The 15,002-nt window shown below is 44.5% G+C and overlaps 1 protein-coding gene across 4 annotated transcripts in view; it reads right to left on the bottom strand.

Moving 5' to 3' along the window:
- TIE1 (tyrosine kinase with immunoglobulin like and EGF like domains 1) overlaps positions 1-15,002 on the bottom strand; it is a 44,701-nt gene that overhangs the window by 12,834 nt on the left and 16,865 nt on the right. For 2 of the 4 annotated variants that reach the window (XM_083510778.1, XM_083510780.1), the window contains exons 4-10: positions 9,220-9,504; positions 6,090-6,200; positions 5,602-5,757; positions 4,955-5,086; positions 3,248-3,388; positions 613-741; positions 237-382 (exon numbers count right to left, since the gene is read on the bottom strand). In XM_083510778.1, coding sequence (XP_083366904.1) covers positions 237-382; positions 613-741; positions 3,248-3,388; positions 4,955-5,086; positions 5,602-5,757; positions 6,090-6,200; positions 9,220-9,496 — 1,092 coding nt within the window. In that variant the 5' untranslated portion in view covers positions 9,497-9,504. Of the gene's footprint in view, positions 1-236; positions 383-612; positions 742-3,247; positions 3,389-4,954; positions 5,087-5,601; positions 5,758-6,089; positions 6,201-9,219; positions 9,505-12,877; positions 13,516-15,002 lie in introns of those variants that run through there. The other 2 variants (XM_083510777.1, XM_083510779.1) reach the window with 2 other exon arrangements.

The following is a 15,002-nucleotide window of genomic DNA, read 5'->3' as shown; positions in this document are numbered from 1 at the left end:
CCTGATTTATCCTCCTCACGTGTGAACAGAGGTAGGGTTGCAAACCCACACAAAAAACCCCAATTTAACACCCTGTGCTCATAGATTGATCTGGGTGAAAGGGAGATTACAGAGAGAAAAAGACCGAAGGGTATGAGTAGGGTGAGAGCAAGTTGTGGCTAGAGAGGCAGAAGTAAGAGCAAGCCCAGGTCTCTGGGATGGTACAGGGCCTGATCCAGGACATGATGGTAGCTTACCATGATCACTGTTCCATCAGCCTTGCGCAGTTCAATGTTTTCACGCACAGGGATTGGATTGCCTGTTGCCATGCAGGTAATTACAGGCTGGGAGCCTAAGTTAAACTCCAAGTGAGAGACCAAGTTCTTAATCTGGGGGATCCGATCTTAGCACAGAACACCAGAATAAGGATAAAACATCATTACAATCGTAATAAAATAGCATTTTTTAAAAGGGCAATATGATATTTATTCCTTGCCTCCCTTTATCTTTAGGTGGCAGGCAACGGCTAACCACTTTGCAGCACCCTCTCCATTCATGTACTCGTTTGGCAGTTCTCTGGCACTGGGCCTGGTTCCTGCCATTCCCATGATACACAATCCACAGTGCTTTTACCTGACTTTTCACAGTGCTGTCCATGCCAACCAGATGGGCAAATGCAGCCACTGAACCGGTTACAGGTGCCTCCATTCTGGCAATGACACTCCAGGGCACAGTCAGCGCCGTACCTCCCAGAGGAGCAAGCTGGGGAAAGAGCACAGGGATCGCGGGTCAATCTCCTCTGACCATTTCCCAGAGACTGGGGCTGCATACAAGCAATGCGTTTAAGGCACAGTCAAAACACACACTCGGAATTATAGTTGAATAAGGGTGCTGGGAATAGTAACTCTGTTAAGGGCAAACTATAATTCCTAAGATTCTTTGGGGAGGGACAGGCTTTGAATGGCCTTTAAAGGCATAGTGTGTGTGCCTGGGTCAAGGATGTCTGGCAGATTTCATGTATGCTGCTTTTAACCCGTCTCCCATTGTAAGTTTGCAGGCACGTAAGACCACAAAGCAGTTTTAAATGTGCTGGCTTCCTTTTTTAAAAATGGATTGGTCACCTCCAGAATGTTATTAATTTTACTGGGGAGATTCAATTGCATGCCAGAAATGTAGGTTTGCAGAACTGAAGTAGATTAAAGTGCTCTGTTGCAACAAACCCACTTTTACAAATAACAAGAAAGGAGACTTTTTGCGATTTGGAAAATGGCGGGGGTGGGGGGAGCGGAATGCACTGAAAAATGTGCATAACAATAGATGGATGGGAAGATGTCTAACCTTCACACAAACAATTCCCACTGTCATATATCCTCCCTACAAACATGTCAGAATGAATGCTCAATAATGGGTAGGCATCATACAAACTTTGTACTGGTTATATGAGGCCCGTTCTTTATTGTACTTTGTGGAAGTAAACCAGGAAGAATGCTAAACGAACAGCTCAGTCTGGAGGAGCCTTTTCTCTTTGCTATGGAACTTCCTGCTCATGAGAACCCCCTTTTTCTTTTGGTTTGTTGGAGCCAAGCAGGAGGGAAATGATTCTAAAGAAACAAAGGGAGGAAGCGGCTCTCTCCTGGATACGAGCCAAACAGAGTCCCAGCAGAGAAAGTAGCCAAAACCGAATAAAAATACTAAGGAATACTGTGAGTCTGAGATGAAGGGAGGGTTCTTGAACATCTTTTCCATGTAAAGATGTTCAGGAAACAATGTGACTATGCTGTTTGTTGGTAGTAACAACAATGAAACCACAAGTTTGCACTCTTGTTACGCGATTTAATGAAATTTGCCTTCCTCAGTACTGTTCCAATATCCATGGTTCCTCCTTGCCACACCTGTAGGAGCTCTTCTTTCCCATGGCTTCATTACCTTTCACTTTCTGAGAGATCACATGACCACAATTCTCATACAGTATTACCTTTTTCACAATGATTACAGTGTTGATTTCACATAAGGACTGTTTCCCCACCCTGAACCCTCCCTTGTGTGCTGAGGACTGGCACTTATTGTATCAAGAAAAATTCTAGGATTTGAATGAGACTTGGTAAACATTAGGTTTCTCAAGGTAATGCCTTTTCACAAGTAATTTTTACGATGTGAAACAGACAAGGGTAAAAACACCACCTCATGGTAACATTACCCTATCCAAAAGTAACATGTTAATGAGATCTGATGTCACATTACATTTATATATATGTATCCCTATTGCTGCTCTGAACACATATAAGAAGTCAGAAGCTTCAGTTTAGCAAGAAATCAATCACATGATGGGATGGCCATGTGGGTGGGGATCTACCACACCCTTCTAAAGAAAGACATGGGTGTTATTCAGCTATGTTTTACTCTGAATAGACCTATTGTAATTAATGGACCAAAGTTAAGCCATTTTTACTATTTAAAAATACTACATGAAAATTTGATGGTGGTACATGAGAGAGTCTTTATCGTTTCCTCCCCAACTCTGGAGTTTGTTTTCCCTGGAAGCCCAGGCGGCAGAGACTCTGGTTGCTTTCAGACAACCTGCTTGTTGAGCATTCATCCTGATTTGTTTGCACAAAGTTTGTGGGGAGATTAGATGACGCCCAATATTTATTGAGCGTTTGTTCTGATTCATTTGCAGGGAGGTTATACAACTTTGAATCAAGCAATCCCAGTGCATTCTCCATCACTTTCCTTAAGGCAAAAAGTCTAATACAGTGAGGCCTTCCGGTAAACTATAATTACGCAACCTGAATTTGCTGGTATGGAATTGAATCCCACCCGAAAATAGTGACAATCTGGGAGTGCCCTAAATTTGGCTTCTGCTGACAGGTAAAAACAATTTTATTCTCCTGGTTTTTTATGTTAACTAGTAGCCACCAGTTTGCCTCATTCGGTTGCTCTGTTACTGTTTTATTAATTGGATTATTTTAACATTTAATTTTCTTTCCTCGGTGTGTTTTTATGTATTGCTGGAAACTGCCCTAATGAAGGGTGGCCTACAAGTTTGCACCCCAAGCATTACACAAGGTTTGTTTTTATGCTGCCAAATGTAACATGGAAAGCAAGGGGAAAGGAAGCACAGTTTCTTTGGTTCTGTGGAACAGACACCATACACTTGCATCTTGTGCCTTTCTAAGTAGGTCAGCTTCCCCCACCTCCCCATTTCATTTATCACCTTGGTGTCCAAAAGTGTCATAGAGTTGGGAGAAAGAGACTGCAGGGGACATACCTGAGCCACACTGAAGACCACTCCATCCAGTAGCACAGGAACAGCCATAAGGATCAGGCAGACAGAAGGCCAGCCCCTTGCAGCCTTGCTTGTTATGACATTTCTCCTGGCAGTTTCGCCCAAACATGCCTTCCTTACAAGCTGCAAGGCAAGAAGATTCTTGTTAGGTATTTGCTGCCACTGTACTGACAAAGCCACACATGTTCACCAACCCTGCATCGCATTTGTTCCTTCCTGTGTCGCTATCTGCACACAATCAGAACGAATCCTACAATGAATCCATAATTCCTCTTTATTGTGATGCCAGGTTTCTCCACTGTGATCTCTGTACCTTTTCTCACACAACACCAGTTGATCCCTCTGCAGAGATAAGGGACTTGGGACTCGAGATGTGAAAGCTATTTGGGACTCCATGGCCTTCTACCCACGCTTCATTGCCTAAGGCAGAGGCTTTCAAACTTTTTGAGTCCACGGCTCCCTTGACCAACTACATTCTTTCTGTAGCACCCCTGTGGGGCTCAGGAGCCCAGTTATGTCACCATGTGCCTGTAGAGCTGGCAGCCTCTCCCCCTTTCTTGAATACCCTCCCTTGTGGAGTGTTCCCTCAGCCTCCTCTCCCCTCTCCTTGGGAGTCCCCTGGGCAGCCACTGCTGCTGCCCCTGGTCTCTGAGCTGCCCCCCCCAGCCCCAAAGAGAGGTGCCTCCTCACACTGCCCCACAGCGGCCTAGGACTTGTCTGTCCATTCCCAACAGCAAAGGCTAGTGGACTGGCTGTCTGGGCTCCCTCACCTGCCTGCTTCCTTGCTTACTCCTTGTCCCCTGACCAGCCCCAGAGGCAGCATTTGCCTGCGGAGCTTGTAGCCAGGGCTGCTGCAACAAACAGCTGTGCAAGCCTTTGAGAGGCAGAGATGCGAGACGGCATCAGAGGAGGGAGGGAAGAAGAGAGGGACAGAGGCACCCCTGACTGTCATTCAAGGCACCCTAGGGTGCCAAGGCACATTGATTGGAAACCACTGGCCTAAGGAGTCATGCCTAAGTCTGAGGAGCTATTCTTGGGGATTCAACAGAGCATGTCTTTCCATCCTAGTCAAGAAGGAAATGTGAGCTTTCCCCATCAATTATGATTAGTCCTGACCCCAACCAGGAAACTTTCAAAAGGAAGAATATACTTGCAACCTCTGCACACCAAGGTTTAGGAGACTGAAAACTAATGCTTCTCCCACACCTAAAGACACATTCAAAGGAAGGTTTTGGAAGGGTTAGGAATTGCATCTGATGCACTTCTGGATACTGCGCTGCATGGCTGGAGTAGTGCTTATACCCAACTTGCCTCTTCTTCCTGGGCAGACCATACAACAAAAGGGGTTCAGCCAGGTAACATCATTGGCCATGCAGCTCCTGCAGCTGGATTCCCAGTTTCAAAGCAGAGGAAAATTTACATGCTTTAGTCATGAGATCTTCACAGGTACTCTTGTGTGCTTTCCATACAAAGGGCTGACTCTATGTAGGGGCACATCAGTCAGAAATACAGGCAGTGAACTACCAAAAGGTGATATGGCCCTCATATGGTACATATGAAGATACAGAGTCCAACATCCAACTAGGTTTCAAATGGCAACCATCTATACTCTTTGTGAAGATTTACAAGTGCAGTTCATGGAGCAGAGGCATCTCTTCCTACCAAGACCATGTACACATTGCTTCTAACCTTTTTCACAGCGGGTGCCCATGAAGCCTGGTGGACAGATGCATTCTCCCTCAATATGGTGGCAGATGCCTCCATTCAGGCAGTCGGGACAGTCCTTGTCACAAGAAGAGCCCCATTTCTTGGCTGCACATCCTGGGAGGTTGGGAAGAGACAGACAGACAATTATTGCCTGAATGCACAGGAGGCCACTGCTTTAATGAAACTAGGCAGGTCTGGTTCTGGTCACTGCCTTGAGTGCCATGACGGAAGAAAGGCAGGACAGAAACATAAATAATAAAATAAAATTTAAAGAAGATTTGGAAGGAAGCCTGATCTCTGGACAGCACGAGGCAGCATTAACCACAGTGCAGTCACTAACAGTCTCCAACAGCCACTATGCTCAGAGCAAGTTCACACCTATGTGTTCATTACCCTCTGGCAGCAACTTAAAGTGCGACTGGCATATGGGTAAAGAGGCACCACAGAGAAAGCCTTCTTATGATCTCAAACAATAGTTTTTAATAGAAGCTGTACATGTTCAGTTGGGAGTCTTTAAATGATGAGACACTGAATCACACCCACCCCATAACAAAGGATGTAAACAGACGTTAGTGGGGACGTCCGTGGCTCCTATTGACCTGCATCTCTTCAGTTCTGCACTATCTTACCTCGCACAATCAGCCGGAAAAAGGCACTTGACAAAGGACTGTCCCCAATGAATGTAGCGCTGTAAATCCCACCGTCACTCACGCTGACAGGCGACAGGGTCAGAGTGGACTGGCTCTCCTTCACCTCCCCCTGGTCCTTGGTGTCATAGTAGGTCCCTGCAAATGAAAGTGGCAGGGAGGAAGAAAAGAATGAGAGCTCACAACTGAACTCTGAATAAGCCCTACTAATCCACTCCAGCCTGTGACTGGCCTGGACAGGGCTTAGAGGCTCCTGCAACTGACAGAGCAGTCTGGGTAAGAAAAGAACTGAGGAAGCACAAAGGCATCCAGCTGCAAGCCCACTGGCAGGTCTGGGCCTAGACTGCCAGCTTTGATTGACAAGGATGACTGAGGGCAGCCCTTGTTCCAGGAATGGGGTGGGGTGGGGAAGCATTGGAGCAGGGGCAGATCTCCCCAAAGCCGTGCAGCTGGGAGAGGGGGGCACTTGCCATTCCTTTTCCACAAAATGTCTGCGTTCTTCCCGTGCTTTATCTTGGCAACAAGTACAGCTGGCTGCGAGAGGCTGAATGTCTGGGTCACTTTCTCTGGGACGAGGTTGGCTGCAGGGTCAGACAGAAACAGAGACTGGGTTAGGAAGCAGAACCTGCAATATTTTCTCTTCCCTGATCATCAGAGGGTCATGCTCTGGATTGCCCAGATCTGTCATTCCATCTTTGTCTGGGATTTCCAACTCACCTAAACACTTCATCCTGCTCAACATGTATATTTGCCTATTTTACTCTATTTATTTAATGGAATCTGTATACCACTTAATTGGGGGGGGGGGGACTCCGAACGGTTTAGTTGAAATTAAAAATACATTAAAATTATTGATAGAAGTCAGATTTGAAGCCAATTTAACCTTAAAAATAATAATAAAGGAGCAGTTAAAACTACACATTATAAAATAAAGTTAAAATATTATCCACGTGTCATATATAAAATACATGTCAGTTTCACTAATCTGGGTAGGCTTGTCTAAACAAAAAAGTTTTTAATGGCTACAGAAAACAACACAGCTAAGATGCCTGCCTAATGTCAATGGGCAGGGAGTTCCAGAGTGCAAAGGCCACCAGGCTAAAAGAGCAAATCCTCACAAGGGTGGAACAAACTGTGTGTGGCATTTTCTACACATATTGGAAGGGGAAAGGTGAGCATGTAGGCTTAGTGCAGGTACTAACTCACAGTGTCCAGAACAAAACAAACAAACAAACAAACAAACAAACAAACAAACAAACAAACAAACAAATTTATACCCCACCCATCTGGCTGAGTTTCCCCAGCCACTCTGGGCAGCTTCCAACAAAATATTAAAATACAACAAGTGAGGTGAAGGTTGATGTGCCCATTTTAGGTAATGTTAGGGTTAGGATTGTTCTGCATCTTATTGTTAACGTCATCCTTATTCTTCTTTCCAAACCCTCCATTATGAGCATATCTCCCAAAGTCATGCTTTAAATTGTATCTGTAACAAAGCCTGGATTTCCAGTGGTGTCTTTGTTCTGCCTCACCCAAATCAATGTTTATCATACTTCAAAGGCCTTCTATGATAAGAAAATCTAGTCAATTTTCAGATATTCTTCCTGGGTTCTTTGTTTAAATTATCTGACTGATGTCTCTTTTCCTGGCAATAAGAATCGCTCAAATGACTAATGACTGACTAGCACCATAGCATCCAGACATAGGCGCCGACTTCATGGGGCCTGAGGGGGCCCGAGCCCCCTCAAAAATTCGTTTGGGGGGGCTCCGCCCCCCAATAATCTCGGGCGCCCCTCCAGCAGAGCGCCACCGCCGCCCCTCCCCCAGCCCAAAATGCACAGGGTCGGGCTGCATGCCTCCTGCCCTCCCTCCCAAGCAAAAGCTCCACCCAATTTCCTTCGGAGCTGATTAATAGGCGCAGCACGCTCTTCCCTATTCGCTCACGAGGAGGCGGCACCACTTTATCTGCATATTCATGAGCTTATTTATTATTCATGAGCTTTCGCAGGCTCCCCCAATATTTTTTATAAGTCGGCGCCCCTGCATCCAGAAATTCTTTTGTAGTAGGATGCCAGGGAAAATGTGTGCCCTTAAGTTCATAGAATTATAGAAATGTAGGAATCTCAACTAAAGCATCCAAGACAGATACCCTATTTGCTGCATGTTTAGATCTGTCTATGCAATTCTATGAGTACTAGTAGGCAACAGTTATGAAAATCATATACAGTGGTACCTTGGTTCTCAAATGCCTTGGTACTCAAACAACTTGGAACCCAAACACTGCAAACCCGGAAGTAAGTGTTCCAGTTTGCGAACTTTTTCAGAAGCCAAATGTGCTCTGTTTTGAGTGCCACACTTCCATTTTGAGTGTTGCGCTGAGGTCTGTCTGTTTTTGCGGGGTTTTTTTGTTTTGTTTTTGTGACTGTGTGGAATCCAGTTCAGCTACTGATTGATTTATTGTGTGACTGCAGCACATTGTTTATTGCTTTTATGGATCAATGGTCTTGTTAGATAGTAAAATTCATGCTAAATTGCTGTTTTAGGGGTTGTTTTAAAAGCCTGGAACGGATTAATCCATTTTGCATTACTTTCTATGGGAAAGTGCGCCTTGGTTTTGGAACACTTTGGTTTTGGAATGGACTTCTGGAATGGATTAAGTTTGAGAACTAAGGTACCACTGTATATAAATAAATAAAATATGCCAGAATCCCTTCCACAGATGTTGGCAGGAATTTTTTTCCCAGCAAGGGGACAAAGTAAATACTACAAACAAACAAATAAACAAACAAACCTAGTATTAGAGAACAGGTCTACCATTTCTGGTTAGTCCAGTGACTAGGAGTGGCTCACCCATTGGGGTGGAGCTACAACAATAGCCTCTTGGCAGTGATATCACTGGCAGTCATTCTTGTGCATCTATGCAGCCATGCCTTCACAGCCATCTTCCCCCTGCCAGTAAGTGGCAATGATGCCCTTTCCATGAGGCTATTGCTGTCGGTCTGCTTCTGCTGGTGACCGAGTGGTGACAAGACCTAGATAGACCCGTCTTCAGAGAAATTTCCAGGTCTTCCTCTTTGCTGTGGATCTCCTTTTCATCTATGGGTAGACTGGCATACAGACAACATCTTTTCCCACTCACTGCTGAGACCTGCTGTTTTTTCTCTAGCTTCTTTCATCCATTCCTCTTTTTAAAACCCAGCCAGAAACCCAGCCAGAGGGCAGGGTGGGTATGTATGTATGTATGAATAAATAAATACATTGCATTGCATTGCTGCTGCAATCAATTTCACACACACACCCCAACACACATTTATCTGGCTGGGCCTAAAATGAAATGAATTCCCTAGATTGATTAATACTCATATTTCCTTTTTCCTTGTCCTGGTATGCAAACAAATTGAAAGAATGACCCCAGGGTCTGGGTCTGAGGAGGGTATAGAGAGAAGACTCCATTACCTTAGCCTTGGTCTTATCACAATGATGTAAGGACCTAACATTGAGAAAGAATAACTTCAAAGTACATATCGCTCCCAGTTCTCAGAAACCACATATCTGCATATTCTCTTTTCCAGTGTCGTGTTGAATCTCTCTCAAGCTTACCATCCACATTGTTGTGCACATAAACCACCCTGGTTTGTTCTGACTCAGTCTGCCCCAAGCAGTACGTGATGCCCACCAGGTCTGCCCGGGAGAAGCCGCTCATTTGCACTGCATGGCTGCTGTTCCTGTACATCTGGAATCTGGACCTGGGGTGGGTCATGACAATTTTATTGTCTCTGTCAATCTGGAGGCTGGCATTTCGCTCACCAGTCACACACGAGAGGTAGAAGTTGGTGTGTGAGGGACTCAAGACGTTGGCCATCAGGGTGATATCCATAATTGCTCCTGCGTCAGAAGAACAAGAGAAGGTGTTATTTTAGGACAGGGAGAGCAAACAATCTCAGCATAATTCACACAATCGAAGCCAGGCCTTGCCTAGGCTCTAGAAGAAGAGCAGGGAACTCTCCCACTGTGAGGGCAAGCTTCACTCAGGTGAAAGGAGCCAGGGACTGCTTATCTGTGACATACTTGTGTTTCCTCTTCATCAAAGTAACATTTGAAGCTATGTGCTTTCTTTCAACGGATATAAACTCCAGTTGTTCCTATTTAACAGGGACATTTTCTCTAGTAAATCCCATCCCTCTGGGAAGAGCCACTGAATGTAGAATCTTTGTTGATAAGTTGAATATGTATACGTATACCTAATTGCTTACATCTAATAACAGATACTGTGCGTAGAACTGGTGCTCAACCTCTGTTGCCATTTCAACAACACAGCAGGAAGTTCTTATCTAATATGTTAAAAACAATATTATTATTCCGTCTCGGGACACATACAGTACAGGTTTGAAAACAGATCATTATACCACCACTTAAAATATTTATCCGTGTATTTGTTTGAATTTGGAAAGGAACATAGAGATCGCTTGTATGATGAGATAGCACATTAATAGGCTATTATTTTGTCAATTATGACAAAATCCCTACATGTTAAGCATGCCTTCTTCTGTCTACATGTACATACATCACAATACACAAATGTAAACACACCATGTGACAATCAATGTGTTTGTCACACATTATTTCCAGCACAGAAATCCAGAAATCTTTTCAGGAATAACAATGATGCTATTACCAGAATACTTCTATTACACATTATATATTCTGGAATGCCACCCTTATATTTGAATTGATCAGATTGTCTCTCTCATTATGCTTGTGTGACCCTGAAGGCTTGCAACTCTTATTAACCTTTCTTCGATATGATTTTCTGATGTCACTTTTCAGAAAACAGCTAATTATATTCTGATGAAACACAGAAGACGTTGCCCTTCTGCTGTTTCATTTCGTTTCATTTCACAGTATGGGTTAACCCTTTTACCTGCGCTATTTTCCCAATGAAAAATCCACCCTACCCACCTCAGAAGCTATTTCCTGTGTTAGTAAGAAACATGTGAGCACACAGGCTTGCATATAGCTTCAATGCACAAACTTAGCTAGAGAGCAGGTCTATAAATAATCCATTTGTGGCCTTTTGGGACTGGATACACACAATAGCTTTTTCCCGGCTATGATGGTATAAGACAGACATGATGTGTCCACTCATTGCAATCTCTCTTATGAGGAAAAGGGATTCAAGGGGCCCTGCAGTGGTTCGAAACTCTGCAAGATTTATCTGAACAGAGACAAAAGAAATGTGCATGTAAACCCAAGCCAACAATGTCTGTATCACCCAATTTTCCTGTAACAACTGCATTCAGCCATATGGTGGTTCTTTCTATCACCCAAGAGTGTGTTTGTAGCACAAATGGCGGTCAGAATGATATCAAAGCACCCATTGCCCATGGAATACCACTGACGGGCATTACCAAAACTGCTTTTCTTGCATTCTCTATTCACTGTATTCCATGCCTGGATGGAAAAGGTTGGAGATGGCCATGGAACTCAGTCTTTGTGAATACAGACTAACCTGATCTACACCTTCCAGACCAATCTTCAGATCACAACTTAGTTATCCATCAGCTCTTCACGTTCCCCAAATGCTCCATCACAGACTTTATCTCAGCAACAGCATTAAAGTATGTTTAAAAGTGTGAATTTTAAAAGAAAATATGTCTACGGACCCCTGCAGATGCCCTTTTTATTTCATATTCATGATTATTGGTGATCATGATGCTGTTGGGGCTGTCACACATAATCCTGCTTTCAATACTGTTTTGGCCTGCAGAAGTTTTGGGGTGGTCAGCCAGCTTCATTTGCAATCAGTGCATATCCTGCCACTGCCTGTTGAAATCGTGTAACTATTTATACCACAAATGTTCTAGTTCATTTTTGTCCTGCTTTTCCTGTGCTATAACTTTCCTGGACAACAATAATGTGGTAGCACTGGGGAAGCATCACAAAGAACAAACTAGGAAATAGGAAAAAAATAATCCACTAATAACACACTATTTTTGTGTCCAGAACATGTTGCAGAAGACACTCACGATGGAACACTAGTATTGGAGGAGCCCTCAAATATGTATCTAGATGTGGAACTCCGTGTAGTTTTTTAAAACTAGAACAACAACACCATACACATATATGAGAGATTAATGTGAAAATGGGATAGAAAAGACTTATGAGTGAACTCATGCAAAAAAAATGACACAGATCAGAAATTGAATGATTTGTCCATTGCTCACCATATGGCTAAGATTTTCCACTCTTAGTTGGGAGAGACAAAGAGGATGTTGCAGAAACAGCACATGGGTCTGCACATAACAGCATCTCTGAAAACATTTAAATCCCAGACCCACCATTCTGGTGGCACCAGGGGTTCCTCACCCAGAGCCCAATTAAACAGGGCTGACTACTGCTGAGGGTGGTCAACCTGATTAAAATACTGGTCCTGTTGGTAGCTAATGCAGCTTCTACACATGAAGCAATGCAGCACAACAAAGGTGGGTGTTCGGAGAGCTCAGAACAAGATTTCCCCCTTTGCATGCCATTCAAGGTTTCTCCCAGTACTGCCTGTAATTGTTGGGTATTTTCATAGTGGTTCCCCAATTTGCTGAGTAGACAACAGGCTGATGCATCAGACGGTAGTATACCCTTAATTGGATATACGCTAATGAATATCAGTATAATTCTAGATAGGAGTAGTTTGTGGCTTCCTGTCCAGAAATTACCAGATGGGATGGCCATCCCTTTTTTATTTATTTATTTAATTTCATAATATTTATGAAAACGAAAACAAAAAAAAAACCTTGAAGTGGTTTACAAAAAGAATAAAACAATAAAATGATCAGTAAAAACGGTTTTTTAAAAGATAATAAAACATTTAAAAAGTAATTAAAACCAATGATGACCTAAAAGCAGATTAAAATACATCAACCTTCTACCTGTCTGAACAGGCTAGTCTAAATGACGTATTTAACAGACACCAAAAAAAGAGTACAGCGAAGGCACATGCCTGGTATCGATAGGCGGGGAGTTCCAAAGATTGGGTGCTGCCACACAAAAGACTGATTTCTTACAAATGCGGAACAAGTATTATGTGGCACCGTTCTACTGACACTATGTCCCGGTCTGTTGGACTCCAATAGCGTAAGTTCTACCTTGGCACAGAGCTGTAACCACTAGCTCTGCAACCTTCGCCAAGTTCCATTCTTTCTGCCACCAAAAACAATAGCAACCCACCTCCCACCAACCTGTTAAGGGGGGGAAAGGACTTTACCTGCCAGATGCAAGAAGAGAGTTAAAACACAAAGCCTGCCCAGTCTCATTTTCCTGAGTGTTCACAGTGTCAGGAGAGCTCAGACATCACGGATCCAGAAAAGGAAAAGACGATGGGGGCATTTGAGTTGTTTTTCATTTGCAGAGTGCGTCCTCTATGCCTGATGCTCCTGTGTCTTCCATTGCTTTGAATGGGTCAGAGTGGCTCGAAGGACGTTTACACACACCCCATGAGGAAGACAGATTCTGGTTCTCCGGTTAGAAAATCCCCCTCCTGCTTTCTGAAGTGTATGTTACGAGCCTCAGGAAAAGAAACTCTGGCTGAGTTTCGGTCCACCTGCTTGGGAGTTCAGATTGTCCCCTCCAAGGCCCTTCCACCCATTCCAGCGCTTTGTTCCCTGCCACGTGTTGTTGCAGAAGAGATTATGACCTGCCTGTTTCTTCCATGCTTGCTTGGAAATCCTTCCTGGGGTGCTTCAGCCTGGGGTGCACAAACACACAAGCCCAAGCAACCTCTGGGCAGTTCAGGAACTGATTAAGAGTGAGAATGGACTGGGCACAGCAAGAGCTGCGAGTCAGTGGGAAGAGCTTTCTTGGCTGGGATTCAGCCAGAGCAGGAATGGAGTCTGTTGGGGGAGGGATGCTTAGAGGCCCTCACAGACAGCACAGCAATGACATGAAATCCTGTTTCCCATGCACCGTTTCCTGCTCTCCACCCATTGTTCCTTGCCTGTCTCTTGCTCCTGCAGGAGGAAGCAATGCACTGGGAGATTGTTGGACTGAGCTCCCAACGGAGAGAGGCTTGAAATGAAGAGACACCCCACTGGTGTTCAGGGTTCAAGAAACTCCCTTTAGTCATGTTTTCCAAATCCAAGGCTAAGGAACAAACTGCTCCCAGTCTGGGAGAGAAGTGATTTTCTTTCTGCCTCTTTAGATTCTAGTCAGGAACAACAGTTTACTGTTGCTGAGGAAAGAAGGTATCATGGAGTCCTGAAGTTGATTAATCTACAGCCCGGGAAAACTGTCCGTCTCTGGAAGTTGGGCATGGCTGTGATTACAGCAGGCCTATGAAACTTTTTTTACACACTACAGGAAACCAGAGACATGCAGATCACAATGGATGGGCAGTCCAGTGGTGCCCCGCAAGACGAATGCCTCGCAAGACGAAAAACTCGCTAGACCAGGGGTCTGCAACCTTTAAGACAAAAAGAGCCACTTGGACCCTTTTCCAAAGAAAAAAAAACCTGGGAGCCGCAAAACCATTGCAACATTTAAAACAAATATAGACCTGCATGCGCACCGCTGCCCTCCGATCTGACAGTGGGCGGGAAGGTGACGTCGGGACAGTGCGTGACTAACGCACGCACCGCCCCCATGCGACGTCACAGCCAGTACAGTGCCCACCACAGTGGGGAGTGTCGGGGCGCACAATGCGCCTCCTCCCCTTGCTAGTATCCGCCCCCGAGCCGCGGCAAAGGTGTAAAAGAGCCACATGTGGCTCCAGAGCCGCGGGTTGCAGACCCCTGCGCTAGACGAAAGGGTTTTGAGTTTTTTGAGCTGCTTCGCAAGACGAATTTCCCTATGGGCTTGCTTCGCAAGACGAAAACGTCTTGCGTTTTTTGCAAGTTTGTTTCCTTTTTCTTAACACCGTTAATACAGTTGCGACTTGACTTCGAGGAGCAACTCATAGAACGCGGTGTGGTAGCCTTTTTTGAGGTTTTTGGTGATTTTTGAAGCTTTTCCAAAACTTTCCCGACACCGTGCTTCGCAAGACGAAAAATTCGCTAGACGAAAAAACTCGCGGAATGAATTAATTTCATCTTGCGAGGCACCACTGTACTGCCTTAAGTTTTAGCCCGTCTTGTTGTGCACAACCATTATTTGTGGATCAGCCAGGTTCACTCATGTACCACAGAGTTATCAAAAGGGAAAGGGGGATGCATGACCCTCTTCTGTGCCAAGTCAAATGAACCTGTTAAAGATGTACTTTCCCAACACTCTGTGGGTCAATTCACATGACCAAATAACTATGATGTCAATATGATCTAAACAGAGGTCAGTACCTGCTGAAGGTTTTATAGGATGATGATAATGGTGGTGATGATTTTGTGGAATTCCCTCCTCAC

The sequence above is a fragment of the Podarcis liolepis genome, assembly GCF_965112155.1.
Source record: "Podarcis liolepis genome assembly, chromosome: 6".
In the NCBI taxonomy this organism is placed as follows: Eukaryota; Metazoa; Chordata; class Lepidosauria; order Squamata; family Lacertidae; genus Podarcis; species Podarcis liolepis.
Note: the sequence above shows the minus strand (reverse complement) of the source record. Positions and strands in the feature narration are given on the sequence as shown.